The 23,550-nt window shown below is 42.7% G+C and overlaps 1 protein-coding gene across 10 annotated transcripts in view; it reads left to right on the top strand.

Annotated features, from left to right (window-relative positions):
* LOC140739238 (prolyl 4-hydroxylase subunit alpha-2-like) overlaps positions 1-23,550 on the top strand; it is a 146,976-nt gene that overhangs the window by 60,258 nt on the left and 63,168 nt on the right. For 9 of the 10 annotated variants that reach the window (XM_073067348.1, XM_073067346.1, XM_073067347.1 and 6 more), the window contains exons 3-6: positions 7,892-7,988; positions 9,282-9,433; positions 11,621-11,758; positions 14,168-14,407. In XM_073067348.1, the coding sequence (XP_072923449.1) occupies positions 7,892-7,988; positions 9,282-9,433; positions 11,621-11,758; positions 14,168-14,407 (627 nt within the window). Of the gene's footprint in view, positions 1-23; positions 96-7,891; positions 7,989-9,281; positions 9,434-11,620; positions 11,759-14,167; positions 14,408-23,550 lie in introns of all 10 variants that reach the window. The other variant, XM_073067349.1, reaches the window with a different exon arrangement.

The following is a 23,550-nucleotide window of genomic DNA, read 5'->3' as shown; positions in this document are numbered from 1 at the left end:
CCACCCTCTCCTTCCCCAATTAGTGCATCAGTTCTGAAATGACGACCCGAATCTCATCAGGGGGCTGTTTGCCAAGAAAAGTCCAAAAAACAAATGTGAGGACATGCAAGCTTATTCTAAATTGCTTTCAGATTCTGAGTACTAATCCTCTTGGAGACTTAACCATAGCTGAAACTGCCAGAATTATTGTTATTTAGACAGTTATATTTTTTTTTCCCAAATCCCTTTAATTTATGATTACCTGACAGAAACTAAAAACAAATAGATAACTTTCAATGCTATTATTTCATAGCCATTAAAAGTATTAAAATCCCCAGCTGGGGTAAAAAGAAATTACTTTCTGATTTTTTAATTCATTCACAAGATGTGGCCATTGCTGACTGGACCTGTCTTCAACACTAGTCCCTGTTTTCCCTTGAATGGAGTAGTTGACTGTGACATTGCAGAGGGCAGTTAAGAATTGGATGCAGTGCTTTGAGGCTGAGGTCACATAAAACCAGATGGAGTGAGGATGGCAGCTTTTATTTTCCACAGAGTTCAACGGATTAGCTGAGTTGTTACAACACTCCACTTTCTTGCTGGTCACTATTATTTTTATTGATTAATGATACCTATGTTGTCTCCTTAGTGCCCAACAATGTTCACTTCTGGGACAACACGGGGGTCCACTGTTCTCTGCGATCAGATTCCTTCCGTTTTAGTCCTTTTTCACTTCCACCTATCACCTCTCAGCTTCTTGCATCATTCCCACTCTTCCCAACTGCCTATCATCTCACTCATCTGTCCACCTATCATCTGCCAGCTCTTGCTCCACCCCTTCCTGCCCCCTTTTTATAAAGGCTATCTCTCCTTTCTCTCCAGTCCTGGACAGGGACTTTCCAGTGAATGTCTCAACCCAAAATGTTGACCGTCCATTTCCCTCCACAAATGCTGCCTGACCTGCTGAGTTCCTCCAGCATTTTGCACGTTGCTTCAAAGACTCCTGCCGTGTCCCAGAAATTTACAATGTAGTGTTGTAAAAGATGCATAATATTGGGAATGATGGAATTCTCCGCAGGGGTAACAGGTTTTCTAATGATGTGAAATCCTTAGAAAAGGTCTCGTCGGATGTAGAGCACAATTGACTTCTCACATGCATTACAGTGTTTTGCAATTGAATTGGCAGGTTGTAATACTTTGTTTATTTATTTCCTTTGCGGGTGTTGGGGGCATTTCCATGCACCAGTCAGGACACCGGTGAAATCATTGTCCTGCATTGTCCCCTTTTACCACCACCCGATGGGCAGTGTCTCCCAAGTGTGACACCCCAGATCATGCCCTAGAACATTGGCCTGGATTTTTGTGCTTGTCTGGATTATTAGGTTAGATTGGAGTGTATTAACTATAAAGTTTGAGTACCATAAGACTATACGATATAGGAGCAGAATTAGACATTTGGCCCTTCGAGTCTACTCCACTATTTCATCATCTATTTCCCTCTCAGCCCCATTCTCCACTCTCACAGATTCACCACTCTCTGGCTAAAGAAATTCCTCCTCATCTCTACTAAATGGATGTTCCTCTATTCTGAGGCTGTGTCCTCTGGCCTTAGACTCCCCACCATAGGAAACATCCTCTCCATGCAGGCCTTTCACCATTCGATAGGTTTCAATGAGACACATCCCTCATTCTTCTAAACTCCAGCAAATACAGGCCTAGGGCTATCAAATGCTCCTCATATGATAAGCTTTTCAATCCCAGCACCATTCATGTGAAACTCCTTTAAACACTCTCCTTTATTAGATGTGACCCAAAACTGCTCACAATACTCCAAGTGAGGCCTCAGCAGTGACTTAAAAAATCTCAAAATTACATCCTTGCTTTTACATTCTAGTCCTTTCGAAATGAATGCTAACATCACATTTGCCTTCCTCACCATTCATTCTACCTACAAATTAACCTTTAGGGAATCTTCCACGAGGACTCCCAGGCCCATTTTGCACCTCAGATTTCTGAATGTTCTAACCATTTAGAAAATAGTCTATGCTTTTATTTCTTCTACCATACATTTTCTAACACTGTATTCCATCTGCTATTTCTTTGCCCATTCTCCTCATTTGTCCAGTTCTTTCAAAAGGATACATTTGAATTGTTTCTCATGCAGTGTCCAGCAGCTAAGGGGTGACCTGATAGAAGTATCTAAAATTACGAGCGGCATAGATAAGGTAGATAGTCAAGTTCCCAGGATGTAACAATCATTACAAGAGAGCGTATGTTGAAGCTTTAAGAGGACAAGTTTGTAATGACCTGTGAGGTAATTTGTTCCACACAAGGAGTGGAGAGTGCCTGGAATGTGCTACAAGATGCAGTCTTGTAGAAGTTGATATACTAGCAAGGTTTAAGAGGCACTTAGACAGACACACGGACATGTGGAGAATGGAGGACCATGTGCAGGCAGCTGGGATTCATTAGTTAGCATCATGGTCAGTTCAGATGTGGCGAGCCAGATGTTCTATTTTATGATGTAAATCTTGAACTCATTCAGCTTCAAAAGTGGGAGTGGTGCCAACTGACTAAGTTTAATATCAGGAATGTGCCTCTGAACAAAATTTCTGTGGTCTCCAATCTTGATTAAAATCCATGCTCTACAACTGTGTAACTTTTCAGCTGGGTCCTTTATTCTTAATCGGGCATGTATTAAATGCTGACTGATCCAGATTTGTGGTTTGAAGCTCTTTTTACCCAAAATTCTAATGAGACCGGTTGCCTAGGAAATGGTGGGTCATTGTGTCTCAAAGCTAATGGTAATTGGAAAAAGATTTGAAAACTGTGTTGCATATTTATTTCAAATTTCCGACAGATTCAAAATGATCAAGGGTGCCTCCCCTCCCCCATTTGAGGCATTTTGTTCTGACTTTGTCGTAGGGTGTCTGGGTGCTGGGCATCTCACATACCAGGAACATAAGAGATTCTGCAGCTGCTACAAGTCCAAAACAACACACAAAGTGCTGGAGGAGCTCAGCAGGTCAGACTGTATTAATGGGGGAGATGATAATAAACAGTTGATGTTTTGGGCCAAGATTCTTCATCAGGACTTAAAAAGACGAGGGAAGAAGTCCAAAAAAGGTTGGGGGGAGGAAATAGAATTCTTCTGAATTCTAGCGAGTACAGGTCCAAAGCTGCTAAATGCTCCTCATATGTTAATCCCTTCATTCCCAGAATCAGCCTTCTGAACCTCCTCTGGGCTCTCTTCGATGACAACACATCCTTTTCTGAGATGCGGGGCCCAATAATGTTGGCAATACTTCAAGTGCAGCCTGACTAGTCTCTTATAAAACACCAGCATTATTCTGTTGCCTTTATATTCTATTCCCCTGGAAATAAATGCCAATATTGGTTTTGCCTTTTTTACCACAGGCAAACTGTAAATTAACCTTCTGGGAGTCTTGCACAAGGACTCCTAAGTCCCTCTGCACCTCTAATGTTTGAATTTTTTCCTATTTAGATAATGTCTGCATTATTGTTCCTTTTACCAAAATGCATAATCATACATTTCCCAACACTGTAATCCATCTGCTACTTTTTTGCCCATTCTTCCAATACCTACCCCTCAGCACTTCCTACCCCTCCATTTATCTTCATATCATCCACAAATTTTGCCACAAAGCCGTCAATTCCACTATCTAGATTATTGACAAACAATGTGAAAAGTAGCACTGCCAATACTGACCCCTAACGAACACCACTAGCCAGAAAAAGTCCCCTTATTCCCATTCACTGCCTCCTGCCTTTCAGCTATTCCTCCATCCATGCCAGTATTTTTCCTGTAATGCCATAGGATTTTATCTTGTTAAGCAGCCTCATGTGTGGCACTTCATCAGATGCCTTCTGAAAATCCAAGTAAATGACATCCACTTCCTCGTCTTTGTCCATCTTGCTTGTTACTTCTTCAAAGAAGTCTAACAGATTTATCAGGCAGCTTTGTCCCTTTATGGAAACCATACTGATTTTGACTTACTTTATCATTCGTCTCCAAGAACCCCAAAACTTCATCCTTTATAAGAGACTCCAACATTTTCCTAACCACTAAGGTTAGGCTAACTGGCCTATAATCTTCTTTCTTTTGTCTAAAAGAAATTGGGAACATTCATTCTAGTAGGATACCTGGCCTGCATATGAATGAGGATTCTTGCTAACTGAGCAGTGTAACTCATTCCTACATGAAGGATGCTATGTGATGAGAGAAGTGCTCGTAGCAAATGACATATAGACCACAGAGGGACTGAAATTGGATTGATGGGGAATACTCGTTAAGCATCACTTGAAGAAATGGCCCATTCTATATCTGCAGCTCCTGAACAATTTTTCTAAAACTTGAGGAGGAAGTGCTGCATCTTGTGGAGCATATTCATAATTTCTTACAACATAGTAAGATGCCATTCAATCCATTGAACCCATGCTGACCCTTCTGTTCCCATCCCCCATTTAATCTCCCTCACCTGCTCATCTACTCCACCCTGAATCTCCGAGCACCCAGCTGCACAAGAGATCATTTACAGTATCCAATTAATCTAGCAGCCAACACGTCTTTGAAATAATCTCACCATTTAGATAATAGTCTACTATATTATTTATTCTACCAAAGTGCATAACCATACGCTTCCCAACACTGTAATCTATCTGCCACTTCTTTACCCAAATTCCTAATCTGTTTAAGTCTTTCTGTAGGCTCTCTTCTTCCTCAACACTATCTGCCCCTCCCCCCTCCGCCTATCTTTATATTTTCTGTAAGTGTGACCACAAAGCTATCGATTCCCTCATTCAAATCATAGATATATAATGTAAAAAGAAGTGGTCCCAGCACAGACCCCTGTGGAACACCACTAGTGACCGGCAGCCAACCAGAAAAGGCTCCCTTTATTCCCACTCCTGCCTATCAACCAATGCTGTATCCAATCACAAGCAAGAGAAAATCTGCAGTTGCTGGAAATCCAAGTAACACACACTTAAAAATGCTGGAAGAACTCAGCAAGCCAGGCAGCATCGAAGGAAAAGAGTACAGTCGATGTTTTGGACTGAAACCCTTCAGCGGAACGCAACGCACTATCAGCATGCTCTTTCCATGCTGGCTTCTTTCCTGTAATACCACTGACTCATTACTCATGTCTTCACAATCTCTCCTGCCACCTCCTTCAGAACCCTGGTGTGTAGGCCATCTGGTCCACGTGACTTATCTACTTTCAGACCTTTCTGTTTTTAAGCACCTTTTCCCTAGTAATGACAATTTCACTCACTTCTGCCCCTTGACACTTGACACTCTCAGACTGCCAGCATACTGCTAGTGCCTTCTGCAGTGAAGACATGCAAAATACTTATTTAGTTCATTTGCCATTTCCTTGTCTCCTGTTACTACCGCTCCAGCGGTCCAATATCTACTCTTGCCTCTCTTTTATACTTTATATATCTGTAAAAAAAAACTTTTGTATCCTTTGAGTCTTAAGATTTTGTTAATATTGGTAAACATTTGATAAATACAGTACTGTGCAAGCATTTTAAGCACACTAGCTATATACATGTGCCTGAAACTTCAACAGTACTGTAAATATTAGTGTCACTCAGCTTTTCTTTAAAAGTTATGTTTGCTTTTTATTGTAATGGAGAAAGGTTTCTCTACACTTTTTTATGTCAATTTCAGCCCTGATGAAGTGTCTCAGCTTCAAAAGTCATTTGTTTATTTCTGCCATAGATGCTGCTTGACTGACTGACCTTCTCCAGCATTGTGTATGTGTTGCTCATTTTCTATTGAAACCTATTGTCATTTGAGTAAATCCAGGTGCCAGGATTGTATATTTGTGAAAGATAAAATCATTGAAAAGTCCGAGCCACTTGGAATGTCAGACGGCATCTGTGGAAAAAGAAGTCAAGTAAATGCTTTGTGTCAAAGACATTTTGCCAGAATTGTAGAAGCGGGAAACCAAGTTAGTTTTAAGTTGAACAGTGTAAAGAATGGAACCGGGGGGGTAGCGTTATTAGCTGTGGCCAGAATCACTGTAGGTAGGTATGTGCTATAGATAAATGAGGGAAGGAAGATGAGCCAAAATAAGGAAGGAACAGGGGAGAGAATACCAAAGGAATGTAAAAGTTGTGAATTGCAGAGCTGAAGGAATTGTCCAGCAGATCAGGCTGTATTAATGGAGAGAAAAAAACTGAGCCAGTATTATAGATAAATGTATTACCGGCCAATTCTGATTTTAAAACGGGCAGCGTTACCTGGAATTGTATGATTTAATAGTGGGTCAGAAAGCTGCATTGCTCCCAGTCAGAAGATGAGGTGCTGGTCTTCAAACTCTGGTAGGGTTTCCTTATGACAGTGCAGGAGGCCATAGACATAAGTCAAGTTAGGATGGAAAAGTGAAAGAAGCTGGCAGCAGGAAACATGGGGTCACCCCTCCAGACTGCACACAGGTGGTTTATAAAGAGAAAGCACATTGTACTCCCCAGTAATCCTGGTTCATGACTGATTGTGCGAAGGGTGGGGTGCAAGTGAGTTTCAGTGGAAACCAGTCTAAATTGCACCCCAGGTGGAAACTGAGCCCTAGAGGTTTGGTTTCACTCCCTTAAGCAACGTGATGGACTTGCTCATATATTTCTACAGAGACACTGTTGAGAGTATTCTAACTGGTTGCATAACCATTTAGCATGGAGAGAACTTTGCACAGGATCGGAGAAAACTGCAGAGGTTTGTAAAGTCAGCCAGCTCTATCATGGGCACTACCCTCCCCAGCATCAAGGACACCTTCAAAAGTCAATGCCTCAAAAGGGCAGCATTTCTCATTATACCCCTGCCCCCCATCACCCAGAACATTCACTCTTTTTATCACCATCAGTGAGGAGGTACAGAAGGCACACTCTCGGTGTTTTAAGAACTGCTTCTTCCCCTCCAGCATCAGATTTCTGAACAGACAAAGAATCAAACCGTGAACACTACCTCACTGTTTTTGCTTTCTTTTTGCACTAATTATCTAACTTAATTTTTTTAGTATATTTCCTCACCTCACTTTTTTTTATTATTTCAGTTTTTGCACTATTTTAAATTAACTATTTAATATACATTTATACATTTAGTGTTATTTATTTATTTTTCTATATTATCATGTATTGCATTGTACTGCTGCCACTAAGTTAACAAATTTCATGACAAATGCTGGTGGAATTAAACCTGATTCTGATTATTGTAATTTATGGTATTTTTGTGTATTGCACGGTACATACGTCAGTGATATTGATCCTGATTGACATATGTCACTGATAATGATCCTGTTTGACCTATGTCAGTGATATTGATCCTGACTGACATATGTCATTGACAGTGATCCTGATTGACATATGTCAGTGATATTGATCCTGATTCTGCTAGCGAATTTACACTTTCACCTCGGGGGTCATTTGACCTTTACTAACCTTTTTAAGGCAAGCAGTACCTAATATGGAAATTTTGTTGATCGTCATGCTTGGCAAAATGTTTGCAGATGTTTCGGCTCCAATCACGAGACCATCATCAGTGCACAGTCAACCGAGGTACCGATATTCTGCCGTATTTCAAAATACCTAAATTGTTTGGCACCGGATGCAATATTAACTATGTGGTCACCACTCGTTGTGATCAATTTACAGTTCCCTGACTGTTCTACATGAAGAAACACATTCTTCAAAATCAGTTCCAAGTTGTGCAGACAAAAGGAATCAAAAATGTTTCTAATACAGAGATTCAACCTTTCAGTTGCAACAAACCTTGACACCCACCATTTAAGGTTTTTGTTGATGGTCCACAGCCAAGAGTATAAAAATTGTGCAGCAAATGTCCATGAACTGCCTATATTTTCTACAAAAAGTAAATACCTTTTCTCTTAAGGTCAAATGACGGATTTGATTTACTTGGAAAAAGACCTGGTCAAATCTCTGAAAGAATATATCACTGCAGAAGAGGCCAAGTTATCAACAATTAAAAGGTACACATTGATAATGTCTGTCATCTCTAGTTCAGTAGATGTAATGATAATGCAATTACTTACTATCATATAACTTACTTGAGTTGTCCCTTTTTCGGACCAATTGCAATTATACACATCCAGTGGAGTGAAAGATAGAGGCCAAAATCACAGCAGGCCTCTGGAGTATAGTGTCACACAGGGGTCACTCTGTTGAATCTGTAACTTATATTCTACAAATGAGAAAAACACATTGCCTAAGTAATGTATACGAAGCTTCCCCCTGCACCAAGCAATGGGCAGCATGGTAGCGTAGCAGACAGCACAACTGCGTTACATCTCTCGCAATGATGATTCTCGTCACTGTCTTGTAAGGAGTTTACATGGTCTCCCCATGACTGTGTGGGTTTCCTCCGGGTGATCTGATTACAACACACATTCCAAAGTTATACAGTTTTAGGTTAATGAGTTGTGGACATGCCAGAGCATGTCAACACTTGTGGGCTGCCCCAGCATTATCTTCGGACTGTGGTGGTCATTGATGCAAAACAATGCATTTCACCGCATGTTTCAATGTACAGGTGATGAATAAAGCTGGTCTTTAATCTTTAATAAAGCTGATTTGCTCTCCTCTGTTTCAGCTGTTGGCATAATGTCCTGAGAGGAGAGCCTTTCGTTCCCTCATTTTCTCTTTCACTCTGCCAAGCACACACTAACCAGCTTGTTATCCTTTATAAATAAAATCAACATTTCTTGCTATTCATGAAATATATCGCTTTCATTTTTGATCCATTGAGCAACCTCATTCACCCCACTAATTTGCCCTGTAGTTATCCCCATCAACCTCCTCCCTGTCCTCTAGATTTATCACCCGTCTACATGCTAGAAGCAACTTACAGTGACCAATTGAACCACCAACCTACTGTGTTTGGGAGCTGGAATGAGACCTGGGGTGGTGGGGTGGGGGGGAGGTCACAGTGCAAACTCCACGTGGACCACACTGAAAGTCAGGGATAAATCCAGATTATTGCAGCTGTGAAGCAGCCATCCACTGGCCATGCCATGGAGCTGCCCCCAATTCTTTCCACAGCGATTGGGAGGAATAGCTCTTCCAAAACACAGAGATACAGGAAGCCCTGCCCTGCTGTATCTTGTATGTAAAAATATGAAAACATGTTACTGAAATGTTTAAAATATATAAAATGTATAGATGTATAGTAAATGTATATATAAATGTGATTATTTATAGGATGCAACAATACTGATTTTACTATTTCCCATTCTTAATAATGGCACTTCCCACTACATCTGCAGCTGGGCTGAAAAGTTGGAAGAACTGACACACACTTCGACCTCTGACCCGGAAGGATATCTGGGCCATCCAGTAAATGCATACAAGCTGATGAAGAGATTAAACACAGAGTGGCTGAGACTGGAAAGCTTAGTTCTACAGCACACTTCTGATGGTAAGTGATGGAAAACGTTAGCTGGCTTTGACTTCATACAGCCTATTCTGCGAGTGAGCCAGTGGATACTTTGTATCTACTACCCTTCAGCATTAAGACAAGAGTCTAATGCAATTTTTACTCTCATGTCTCGTGACGGAGTCACTTTTGAAATCTGGTGGATCATTGCCAGGTAAACATGATAGAAAATATTTCAAGGAGGGAATTTTGTGACCCAGAAGCAGTAGAATACCTTTGGGATACAAAAGATAGCCTTGGAACTCTTCCCTTCCCAACCTCTAAATCTGCACTTCCAGCCATTCCCGTCAGAACTCTTTCCCTTCCACTTCCTGTGTGTTGGAAATGTATCATTAGGTCTTTGGCATTGACCTCCTCACTATTCCCTTGGAATCTGGATTGGAACATGATTAAAATAGATTAGTTGATGCCCTGGAATTCAAATTTCCTGCTGTACTCTGATTTAGGCTTCCTTCTCTGGGCCCATCTTTTCTTCAAATGGGTCTCCATTTTGGATCAGGGTTGGTATATATTCTGTTCATAATGTTCCTTCACTTCTCAAACATATATGTTTTGCATATTATCAAATTACACTATCCTTTGGACCCAAATGCTCCTTAAAATCAAGAACTTGCAATAATATGGCAACGTTTGTTTAGGAAGAATCCCAGTATTCTGAGTGGAGAACAGCTGGATGGGCAATTGATATTCAGGAATTCAATTAGATTCTAACTGAGAGAATACTGAGAAGATATCAATATAGAATAGATGGAAGACAAAGAGAGATATAATAACAGTAATTTAGAAAGATGAAAAGCCCTGTTGTACAAAGCTTATCTGAAAAGAAGTATTTTGAACTCTTTAACACTGAAAAGGGAGAGACATAGTTGCGTTTAATTGGTAGTCTGATAGGTGTGGTAGGCCCTCCTTAGTGTGTAGATGTTTTAAGGGATGTATTATTATTTATTGTGCATTTCTTTCATAAATATTACTGTCTGCTTAATATATACTTCTGTGTTGTAATGACAGGATTATACATATTAACTGAAAATTCCCTCAAGGTCGTTTAAGAACAATGGGATCAGGAATGAAAGTTGTAGGCCGTCTCTCAGTGTAGAAGATAATTGTGTAAAATTATCTCTTTATGGGTACGTACAAAGTGATTCTTCCTGTTCCATGAAGGCTTGCACTAAAGTCTAAAGACAGAACCAATAGCATTGAGGCCCAGACAGTCTTCAGGCCATCAGTTCATAAAACTTCATAACACTTTATCTGAGGTGCCACAGTAGCATAGTCACTATTACAGTAGCCACAGTAGCATAGTCATTATTACAGCTCATGGCGCTCAGAGGAGTTCGGAGGTTTGGAGTTCAATTCCAGCTCTGTCTGTAAGGAGTTTCAACATTCTCCCTGTGACTGCATGGGTTTCCTCCAGGTACTCGGATTGCTCCTGTAGTCCAAAGACATAACAGTTAGTAGGTTAATCGGTCATTCTAAATGGTCCTGTTATTAAACTAGTAATAAATATGTGTGTTGATGGATGTTACAGCTCGTTGGACCAGAAGAGCCTGGTCTGCGCTGTATCTCTAAATAAAATAAATCATATTCTTAAACCAATTGTGAGGAGCTTTGGCTTCTGTGAAGCCTTATTCATGTTTTTAATTTATTTACCCAGCATTATGGACCAATCTTCCAAATCTACCATCAGGGTCTCCTAATAAAAAGCAAGAGCTAACAAACCTGGTTTAATGTTCTTGTAGTTCATTATTCTATGAAATGCTAAAATGGATGGCACAGTAGTGTAGCGGATAGTATAACTTTTTTACACTGCCAACCATCGGTTCAATTTCCGCTGATGTCTGTAAGGAATTTGTATGTTCTCCCTGGGACTGGGTTGGTTTCCTCCCATATTTGAAAGCCGTACAGGTAAGTAGGTTAATGGGTCACGTGGTTTTAATTGAGTGGGCTGGGGTCATTGGGCCAAAACAGCCTGTTACCATGCTGGATCTCTAAATAAAAGTAAAAATTAAATTACGAATTTTGAAAAGGGACTCTGCCATTCAGAGGCATATGGTGTTGGCGTGCTATATTGGTACCAGAAGCATGGCGTCACCAGCATGCTGTCGCCAGCACATACTTAACCTGTTTATTCATATCTGGAATCTCTCACTAATCTATTTCTTTCTGCAGACTTCATTGCTAATCTGTCAATTCAGCGACAGTACTTTCCCACGGATGAAGACGAGAGTGGAGCAGCAAAAGCCCTCATGCGTCTCCAGGACACCTACAGGCTGGATTCGGATAGTATTTCCAAGGGCAGGCTGCCAGGTACCTAGAACATCATGTTCCGCGTTGCTACGATCTGCGATACTATAATATGGTTTATGCTGTGGATACAGCTTATTGCTCGTAACCTTCATCTGGTTTACTTGAATTACAAGGATATTAATAAGGTTGGAAGAGTTCAGAGAAGGTTTACAAGGATGTTGCCGGGACTTGAGAAACTGAGTTACAGAGAAAGGTTGAATAGATTAGGACGTTATTCCCTGGAGTTTAGAAGATTGAGGGGAGGTTTGATTGAGGTATATAAAATAATGATGGGTATAGATAGAGTGATTGCAAGCAGGCTTTTCCCACTGAGGCTTGGGGAGAAAAAATCCAGAGGACATGGGTTAAGGGTGAAGGGGGAAAAGTTTAAAGGGAACATTGGGGGGGATTCTTCACACAGAGAGTGGTGGGAGTGTGGAATGAGCTGTCAGATGAAGTGGTAAATGCGGGCTCATTTTTAACATTAAAAAAAACTTGGACAAGTACATGGATGAGAGGTGTATGAAGGGATATGGTCCAGGTGCAGGTCAGTTGGACTAGGCAGAAAAATGGTTCGGCACAGCCAAGAAGGGCCAAAAGGCCTGTTTCTGTGCTGTACTGTTCTATGGTTCTACAGATTTGAATGCTATTTTGTCAGAAAACAACAAGTTTCATGAATTATGACAGTGACAATAAATCTGAGAATCAGCACAGCACACCTCAGGAATGCTTAACCTGCTGCTCTGTTCTCTCTACACTCTTAACTGTGTGGCTAAGCAGAGCTCAAATGCCATCTATAAATTGACTGATGACACTACTATTGTTGGCAGATTCTCAGATGGTGGCGAGGAGGTGTAAAGGAGGGAAATAGATAGGCTAGTCAAGTGGTGTTGATGTAACAGCCTTGCACTCAAAGTTGGCAAGACCAAGGAATTGATTGTGGACTTCAGGAAGGCAAAGTCAGGGGAAACATATATCGGTTTTCTTTGAAGGGTCAGTAGTGAAAAGGATGAGCAGCTTTCAGGTTCCTGGGCATCAACATTGCATAGGATCTGTCCTGGGCCAAACGTTTTGATACAATCAGCGGCAATGTTCTCTGTAAGGTGTGCGTGTGTGCATACACACATCGTTTGCTACCAGCGCACAAGGAGCTTAAACTGCGCACAAGAGGCTGTTGCCCTCTACCTCATTGCCATGTTAAGTATATTTCATGATCATACACAAGCACGTTTCCTTTTCCGGTTTCTGATGCAGACGGCATTGACAACATGGAGTTTGCAATGATTTGTCTGCAGATTTTTGAACTGGCTTACTTGTACTACTTTTATTGAAGAAGTCATTGTTTCACTGTGTCAAATTCCGCAGAATCAAAGTGAATGAAGTGCAAAAGAAAGGCTAGTTCTTTTAAAGCGGAATGACTTAATGAAACAGTAGAAAAAGCTTGACTTTTTAAAGCATCATTCGGCAAGCAACTCAGATATGTACAGTGTACAAATACTCTGGCGAGAAAATCCTTCATTACCCGCTACAGGCCTGCTATGTATGTTCAGTGACAGTGCAAAAGAACAAGAGCAAAACCGATCAAACCCAGAGGAGATCAAAGTTCTTATCGACAGAGTTTTGCTCGCTGCTAAAATGAATATATCTATGTACGTGTTGTTGTCACTGGACAAAAAAGTTGCACAGCTCAAGATATTTGCACACTGTTCATTACAAATTAGAGGGAACATTGGTCAGCAGCTATAGGAGATTGAGGAGATTCAGTATGTCACCAAAACTATACAGATTTCTGCAGATTTTGACTGGTTGCGTCATGGTCTGGTATGGGGGTGCCAATGCAGAGAATCATTAGAGGGTTGTAGTCTATGTGCATAAGCCTCAATCATAAGCCACCATCGAGGACATATTCAAGAGGTGGTGCCTCAAGAAGGTAGCATCCATCATTACGGACTTCCATCATTTGGGACACTTCCATTACTACCATCAGGGATGAGGTACAGGAGCCTAAAGACCCTCTGTCGATATTTTAGGAATAGTTTCTTCCTCTGTGCCGTCAGATTTCTGAACTGTCCGTGAACTCGTGAGCTGTACTCTGCCTATTCCTCTTTTGCATTACATTTTTTAATTGTAACTTATTGTAATTTGTTATGCCTGCATTGTACTGCAATGTTTTATGAATTATGTCAGTGACAATAAACCTTGTTTTATTTCTGATTCTTGAGTTTTCATGTTGAATTCAAGACCATTCACCAAGTTTATTTCGTAACTTCCTGAATCTGAAGTCTACAGGGTCTGATCTCTCACGATAGGATAAAAGAACTTTACTAGCCATTTCTTGTTTATGTTTTATCAGATTAGAAGTGTTTTATTAGTATAAGTTTGCTACTGTTATTAGCCTTGATCTCGCCATTTGTCAACGTTCTTTTGTAGGCACACAAGACCTGGTCTCACTCTCAGTCGACGACTGCTTTGAGTTGGGAAAGGTCGCTTATAATGACGGCGACTACTACCACACCCTTCTGTGGATGGAGCAAACCCTCAGGCAGCTGGAGGAAGGAGAGACTGGTGGAGTCAGCAAGGCTGAAGTGCTGGACTATCTCAGCTACTCTGTATACCAGATGGGGGACCTGCGTCGTGCTATCAAACTGACAAAGCGCCTGATAGCTGCTGGTAAGAGCAAGAGTAACTGATTAGCATAATATTTTACAGCACTGATGGGGATTTAATTCCCGCTGCTAATCTGAAAGAAGTTTTTATTTTCTCTCGGTGACTGTGTAGGTATCCTCCACGTGCTCCAGTTTCCTCCCACAGTCCAAAGACGTACAGGTTACAATCAGTATGTTGTGGGCATGCTATGTTGCTGCCTGAAGCTTGGCGACACTTGAAGGTTGAACCAGGATAATCCTTGGACTGTGTTGGTCCTTGAAATAAACACTTGCATTTCACTGTAGGTTTCAAAATATTTTGCACACATGACAAATAAAGCTAATCCTAAATCTTTTTCTGTCAGCAGGGGTTATTGTGGTGTTCCCGAACTAATACTCCCAATCGGAGAAACTCAACAACGGTACAGTTACTGAGTTAGTGATTTATTTGTTTAACCATGCAGCATGGAGTGGGCCCTTCCAGCCTTTCGAACCATGTCGCCCCAGCAGCCCCACAACGTCGATTAACCCTAACCTATTCACGAAACAATTTACAACGACTAATTAACCGACCTGGTACGTCTTTGGACTATGGAAGGAACCGGGAGGACCCAAGGAAAACATGCATATTCCACGGGGGGGGGGGGGGGGGATGTAGGGGCAGAACAGTGCTGGATTTGAACTCTGAAATCCGGAACGTCCCAAGCTGTAATAGCTGTAACAGGCCCTTCGGCCCTCAAAGCTGTGCTGAACATGTCCTCACTTTAGAAATTACCTAGGGTTACCCATAGCCCTCTATTTTTCTGAGCTCCATATACCTGTCCAGGAGTCTCTTAAAATATCCTATCGTATCCACCTCCACCACCGTTGCCGGCAGTCCATTCCATGCACTCACCACTCTCTGCATAAAATTGTACAACTAATCCAGCAGTGACATTGAGTTTATAATTTATCAGCAAGCATTATGATAGTGTTAGACTAACAGGAATAGCGTGGTGTTTCTAGAATCAACACTTGTCTTTTTAATATATAGTACTGTTAGTTATTTACCAATGTTTCAAATTTCTGACGAAAGTTCAATCTGTTACATTAGCCAGCGGTCACTTAATGAGATACAGATTTATTGTAATACTAAAAACAAGTGGGTAATATATACATTATGACAGCCAAACCTCTTTATATACACGTCTGGAGAGAGTTGATGAACCTATAACGCTGACAAATGGGACTGCCAAAACATTGTAAACTTTAATATTGGGTGAGGAAATGAGAAAATAGGTCATGTGGTCATGGATGTTCCATTGCTCAAATTAGAAGACTGGGACCTGAATACACACACAAAAAAAGAACAATTACTGAAAGAAAATTCCCTGCAGCAAGCACACTGCAAATGTGACAGTGTGGACTGGAAAAATGTTGTGTATGACTGCCAACTCTCCAGCTTGTCCTGGAGCTGCTGGGTATTAAGGGGTGATTTCCAAAAGTTTACAATGGCACTGAGCAAATTTTGCTAGCTTCTGTTAATATTTAGTAATTCTGTCTTCTTCTGCCTTCATTTCCAGTCATGATGAAAAGTCTCAGCCCAAAATATAGGCTATTTCTCTCCGTAGATGCTGCCTGACCTGCAGAGTTTCTCCAGCATTTGTGCGTATAAAAGTTCAAAAGTTTGAAGTAAAATTTCTTATCATAGTACATACATGTCACTACATACAACCCTGAGATACTTTCTCTGCGGGCATCCTTAGCAACACTCAATTACTCTGGCTTTCCAGCATCTGTAGAATCTGTCGACGTTTTGGGCCAAGACCCTTGACAATGCTTCTTCTTACAGATGCTGCCTGGTCTGCTGTGTTCCACCAGCATTTTGTGTGTATTGCTTGAATTTCCAGCATCTGCAGATTTCCTTGTATCTGTAGAATCTCTTGTGTTTATGACTAAATTTTACACTTGCATGCCTCTCATACAAAAGAAATACTGTAAAACAGCAAGAACATCACAGCATTGTCAGAGCTGGTCAAATGTGCTTGATAGCACAGGAACTTTACATAATGATGGTTACATTGACAGTTTTATCTAGTCGAAGCATTGTCGTTCAAGTGTTTCACCGAAGGAAATGGGTTAGGCGAAGTCAGGTTGGGGATTCAGGAGGGCGATGAACATTCAAAATCCAGTATGATGTACTTTGGAACTCAGCAAGTCAGGCAGCAATGATGGAGAGGAATGAACAGTTGACACTTCAGGCCGATACAGTGTTAACTGTTTCTTTCCTCCATAGATGCTGACCGGCATACTGACTTCCTGCAGCATTTTGGATGTGTTGCTCATGATTTCCAGCATCTGCAGAAATCTCTCGTGTTTATGATGTGCACTTCTCCCAATTTTTTCTTGTATTGCTTCTACTTCTTGTAAGCTGTCTAAGGTGTAAGTCACCTTACCTGTACATAAAGTGACTGACAGGAACTGATAAAGTAGTACTAGTGGTGGGGGGTGTTAGTGGGTGGAGGTGTTGATCAGCCTTACTGCTTGGGGAAGTAGCTACTTTGAGTCTGGTGGTCCTTGCATGAATGCCAGGCAGCCTGCTCCCTTATGGGAGTGGGAGAAACAGTTCGTGAGCAGGGTGGGTGGGATCCTTCATGATGTTAATGGCCTTTCTCCGGCATCTTTCTGTATACTGTTTATTGTCTTGATGGGGAGTAGCTGGTGCTGGCAATGCTTTTGGCATCTTTGACTACCATTGTAAAGCCTTCTTGACCACCACAATGTAACTTCCATACAGTGCAGTGAAGCAGCATGTTAGGATGCTGTCTACCGCATATCCGTAGAAGAATGTGAGTATTGATTTGCTCACAGCAGGAGAAAAGGGCAAATTGAGGCGTTTAAGTAGAACCTTCCCAGGCATAAAGAGTTGCAAAATCTGATCTTAGATAATGTTTAAACAGCTTTGACGACCTTGTGATGCTTTTGCTCTTTTGAATTAGCTTCCCGTATGAGAAATATTCCAAATTTGGTCAATGATTAACTAAGAAGCCTTTGCAAGGTGACCAACAAAAGCTTTTTTCATGAGTTGTTCAGTAGCAGGCTTGGCAGACCAGAAGCCTTTTGCAGTGGTTGCTGTGGAAGCAGCTTTATCCAATCAAAGACCTGTCCTTCATGTGCTTCATCAAAGGATTTTGGGTGGGTCAAATTGCAGGTTGGGGGTTTGGTATGGTGAAAGGGTAAGTTTGAGTTGGGATGGTTTGATTAAGAAAGGTCAGTGTTGGAAATTATAGCTGACAGAAATGAGTAATTGCGTGTACACTCAGTGGCCACTTTATTAGGTACACCTGGTCGTTGATGCAAGTAATTAATTATCCAATCACAATGCAACAACTTAATGCATAAAAATATGTAGATGTGGTCAAGAGGTTCAGTTGTTATTCAGACCAAACATCAGAATTGTGAAGAAATTTGACTTAAGTGACTTTACTGTTCAATGATTGTTGGTGCCAGATGGGGTGGTTTGAGTATCTCTGAAACTGCCAATCTCCTAGGATTTTCACACACAACAGTCTCTAAAATTTACAGAGAATGGTATGGAAAAAAATATATCCTCTGAGTGGCTGTATCCGTCCAAGATATATTACTTAACATGGTGTAATGATGGGATTAAATTTGTAGAACACTGACAGCAAACGTCAGCAAAGGAAGTGTGGTCTGATGTAGAGATGTGTTGGGGTCCGGACCAGAGACCGCCTTCCGGGTCTTGCTCCGGTCCACGGACTCTGGACTCCGGGCCTTGTAGCCAGCCCTCCTGTCACATGGAGCCATTGGATCATCTTGGCTTAAGGAGGTACACCTGTTGCCTATTAGGGGGCAGGTATTTATAAGGGGCTCGGGAACTGAGCCTAGTTGTGGGGTCGTCCTGCTCTGAAGCCAGTTTAACCCGCTCTGTACCTGGGCCGTCGGCTCTGAACCCTGTCTGTATCCTGTTCTGCCCTCGTTGCCGCCCTGCTCGGAATCCTGCTCTGCCCTGGTTGCTGGACTGTTCTGTAGATGCTCTATCTGGTTGGTCTTGTTCCCCTGCTTCTCTCCTGTGTGCTGGTCCCGCTGTTCAGCCTTATTTGTCTTGCTCGCGCTGCCACGCTGTCGGTTGCCTTTCCTAATTTACCTGTGTATCATGGTAGTCCTGCTGCTCACCCTGGACCCAGCTTCCTTCTGATCCCTTGCCTCTGTCGGGCAGGTCTGGCCGGACTGTCGCTGCCCGGTGGGGGTTCTGCCCCTTATTACCCGTTGCCTCCGTTGGGCAGGTCTGGCCGGACTGCCACTGCCTGGCGGGGTTTCTGCCCCTTCCTATCCATTACCTCCATCGGGCAGGTCCGGCCGAATTGCCGCTGGCCTGCGGGGGTTTCTGCCTCTTCCATCTATTGCTCCCTAAGGGTTGTGCCTCGCACCAGCCCAGGTGTCCACGACTGGCCCAGGCCTCTGTGTTTCTGCCTAGGAGGCAGCCCTGCCTGGGATCCATGCGGCCCGCCATGAGAAATCCTCCTGCCCTGCCTCGTTGGAACTCTGGGACCCTCCTGCCCTGCCTCGTCGGAACTCTGGGACCCTCCTGCCCTGCCTCGTCGGAACTCTGGGACCCTCCTGCCCTGCCTCGTCGGAACTCTGGGACCCTCCTGCCTGCCTCGTCGGAACCCTGGGACCCTCCTGCCCTGCCTCGTCGGAACCCTGGGACCCTCCTGCCCTGCCTCGTCGGAACCCTGGGACCCTCCTGCCCTGCCTCGTCGGAACCCTGGGACCCTCCTGCCCTGCCTCGTCGGAACCCTGGGACCCTCCTGCCCTGCCTCGTCGGAACCCTGGGACCCTCCTGCCCTGCCTCGTCGGAACCCTGGGACCCTCCTGCCCTGCCTCGTCGGACCTCCAGGATCCAGCCCCAGCTGCCTTACCCCTTGCATGCCATGGCATCCCCATCCTGTCCTACCCCTAGTACTTCAGTGCCTGCGTCCTGCATTTGGGTCCAATCCTGCCCCCGTTCCTGACAAGATGGTTCAGAAGGTTTCAGTCTTATTTTTATATTTAGCACATACCCAGGTAACAATGAAGAAATGTTCTGGTTAAATTCTATACTGAATGAGTCATCATTCGATCGTTAACAAAGTACAGGTGATGCTGAAAAGATATCCAGCATTTTAAAGGGGCCAAATGGTAACGAGTTAAAAAAAAATCCTTTCAATGCATTTCTTCATTTTCCTTCCTCTGTTTAACTACCTTTAATCAGTGATTTCTTACTTTATAGTTGTCCCTTTGTTTTGGTGCAGCATTGCCACGACCTACTGGGGAATATTTGGAATGTTATGCCTGACCATTCCCATTTGTTAAAACTTCTTTTGTGACATTGAAATATTATTTTAAACATTCTGAATTGGATTCTTTTATGTGCGTATGAGCATAAAACAGGCACCCAAATGCAAACAGTAAGGACGTCAACCACTGGCACGTACAGGTTGAACATCTGCACGGTGACAGTTCATTCCTGCTGGGCGGCAGCAAAGAGGGGCTGTGCTTGCAGCAGCGACAGCGGCGCCTCTCTCCCCTTCTCCTGGAATTGCTGGAGCAGCTTCTGCCACCCTGCGGGTTGCCGGAAGGTGACGTCGAAGTTCTGGACACAGTAGATGTCGTCAGCTGTAAATCCACAGCAGTCCATCAAGACCTTCCGGATGAAGGTCTCCCTCATGAAGTCGTTGCCCTCGTTCTTGCACCGCATTGTCAACCGGACAGTGTTCTTGATGCCCGGGCCTCGGGCCAATACGCTGTTGTCTGCAGCCATCTTATTCACCGCTGTCATCGTCGATGGAAAGAGGTGTTAGATTGGGAGCCAATCAGCATTAGGATCCACCCCTGCTTCAGCGCAAAACCTTCTCCGCCTTCCGATTGTTGCGTGTCCCAAAGGATACTACACTTGATCTTGGGTACCAATGACATAGGAAGGAAAAGCAAAGAGGTCCTGAAAAGAGGATTTAGAGAGCTAGGCAAAAAGCTGAGAAGCAGGACCTCCAGCATAGTAATTTCTGGATTACTGTCTGTGCCACTTGCCATTGAGGGTAGAAACAGGATGATCTGTCAGATTCATGTGTGTTGGAAGATGTTGAAGTCAGTTGTTAAGGATGAGGTTCTAGAGACTTGATGACATAGGACAAGATAGTACAAAGTCAGCATGGTTTCCTTAGGGGAAAATCTTGGCTGACAAACCTGCAGAATTCTTTGAGGAGATTACAAGTAGGATAGATAAAGGGGATACAGTAGATGTTGTATATTTGGACTTTCGGAAGGCCTTTAACAAGGTGCCACATATGAGTCTGCTTATCACGTTAAGAGCCCATTGTGTAACAGGGAAATTACTGTCAATTTATGAGCGTCAGCTGTTCGGTAGGATTCAGGGAGTGGGAATAAAATGTTCCTTTTTTGGTTGGCTGCCAGTGACCAGCATTGTTCCACATGGGTCAGTGTTGGGACCATTTCTTTTTATGCTGTATATCAATAATTTAGATGAGGGAATGGATGGCTTTGTTGCCAGTTTTGCAGACGATACTAAGATACTAAGAGAGGCAGGTGGCTTTGAGGAAACAGGTAGGTTGCAGAAGGACTTAGACAGATTAGGAGAATGGGCAAGAAAGTGGCAAATGAAATACAATGTTGGAAAATGCATGGTCATGCATTTTGGTAGTAGAAATAAATGTCCAGACTATTTTCTAAACGGGGAGAAAATCCAAAAATCTGAGATGCAAAGGGACTTGGGAGTCCTTGTGCAGAACACCCTAAAGGTTAACTTGCTGGTAGAATTGGTGGTGAGGAAGGTAAATGCAATGTCAGCATTCATTTCATGAGGTCTAAAATATAAGAGCAGGGATGTGATGCTGATGCTTTATAAGGCACTGGTGAGGTTTCACCATGAGTATTGTGAACAGTTTTGGGCTCCTCATCTAAGAAAATGTGTGCTGGCATTGGAGAGGGTTCTGAGGAGGTTCACAAGGATGATTCCTGGAATGAAACTGTTATTATACAAGGAACATTTTATGTCTCTAGGTCTGTACTCACTGGAATTTAGAAGGAAGAAGGGCTCTCTCATTGAAACCTTTCTCATTTTGAAAGTCCTAGACAGAGTAGATGTGGAAAGGGTGTTTCCCATGGTGGGGGAATCTAGGACAAAAGGGCACAGCCTCAGGATAGAGAGGCGTCCATTTAAAACAGATGTGGAGAATTTTCTTTAGCCAGAGGGTGGTGAATTTGTGGAATTTGTTACCACAGGCAGCTGTAAAGGCCAGTTTGTTTGGTATATTTAGGGCAGAGATTGATAGTTTCTTGATTGCACTTGGAATCAAAGGTTACGGGGAAAAGGCTGGGGAGTGGGGCTGAGAAGGAGAAAAAGGATCAGCCATATTTGAATGGTGGAGCAGACTCGATGGGCCAAATGGCATCTTTCTGCTCCTATGTCTTATGATCTTTTGAACTGCCTATAAGACCTGTGAACTGAAGTCTCAAAGGTGCAGAATGGTTGGAGTGAAGCATGTAAGGGCCAAAATGATGTGACAGGGCCCGGGCCCTACAGCAGGGAATGAGCCAGTGTTTGGCCACAGCTGGAGTGGAGATGGAAGCAATTTGATGCAGCAGAACTGAAGCGAGGCATGCAGCAGTAAGGCAGAGTCAAGGTAGCAGGGCCCAAGCATGGGCCAGAGAGTAAGGAAAGGACGAAGGTTTAATCAGTTTAAGTGCAGGACCAAACTGGAAAAGTTGAGTAAGGGCAGAATCGAGGGCTTATAGAAGTGGCAGGCCTGGTTCCAAAAGTGAGGAACAGCCCGAGGTTTGGATGATTTAAGCATCGGGTCAGATTGAAAAGATCAGTGTGCTGGGGCAGGAAGCGAGGGACAGGCCACTTGAGCTAGCTGCTCCATGAGGTTTACTGAGCTCTGCCCTGAACTAAGAATCCAGTGATACCTGCTTCGTGGCTGTGAACTCACTTTTGTGAACCTCACTTGTTTCCTCAGTTTTGATGTTTGCACAATTTGTTTTGTTTCCCTGCATTTTAGATGCTTGATGGTCTTTTTTTTAATGCGTTCTATTGGGTTTCTTTGTTTTCTGGCTGCCTGTAAGTATGTACTTTGTTACGTACACGTGACAGTGGTGTACTTGTCACGTGACAGGGGTTGAAGCTATACTGGACGAGGTAATGGTCTTGTGATGGTGGAGTGATGTCATTTTCCCGCCAGTAGAGGTCATGTGACAGGTTTTTTTTACAGGGTATAAAAGGAGGACCCCACCCTGTGAGGAGGGGCAGTTCGTGGCTGGATTTGCCATGTTGACTTCATGCCACTGCGTGATTTAATGTTATGACGCAGTTTAGTTGAAAGATGGAGTTTTATCTAATGCCTAAAGTTTAAAAGGTCATTGCCAGCAGTTTCTTTATAATACTGCTAGTTGAGAATCAGTGGAGAGTGAAGATTGGAGTTCGGGAGTTAACAGATCGAGGAAAGTCGATTTCAACGGTGAAACAGGTTCGACCTTGTTTGATCCTCATTCAGAAGGAATTCGTTGACTGTGCTCATGTTAATCCCTGTGAATAGCAGAAAGGATTGAGTACAGTTTTGTAAAGGAAAGGTCAGTGCCTTTAAGCCATTACATTTCATCTTCGTAAAATTCTTCGTGGGAAAAATAGTTCAACTGGGAATCGAAGCAAGACGACGTGAAAGAGAACTTAAATTGTCTTAAAAAGTCTCTCCCTTTAATGGACTGTAAGCATTTTGAACTTTTGCAATACCACTTTGAAGAACTGTTTTTGCAACATCGCTTTAAGAACTGTTTAAGCTTTATCACTTTAAGAACTGTTTAAGCTGCCGCACAGCAGCTGATTTCCGGTTACGTTAGTGATTTGTTTACTTTTGGGGGGTTTGTTTTCAGTGTTTAATAAACGTGTTATTTGTTATAAAAAACCCTGCCTCACTCATACATTTATTGTTGTTGAATCCTTAACAACTTTGACAATAAAAGTACTTTGATTTTAACTTTTGACATTTCCACTGTAGGATAAAGAGTTTATTTGGCTTATCTTTGCCTCTCATAATTGTATGTCCATCTATCAGGTAGGTCACTGCTCAGTCTCCAGCACTCCAGAAAACATTCTGGTGAATACCCTGGCCA

This window comes from Hemitrygon akajei, chromosome 15 (assembly GCF_048418815.1).
Source record: "Hemitrygon akajei chromosome 15, sHemAka1.3, whole genome shotgun sequence".
In the NCBI taxonomy this organism is placed as follows: Eukaryota; Metazoa; Chordata; class Chondrichthyes; order Myliobatiformes; family Dasyatidae; genus Hemitrygon; species Hemitrygon akajei.
The sequence above is the reverse complement of the archived record's forward strand: the minus strand, read 5'-3'. Positions and strand labels throughout refer to the sequence as shown.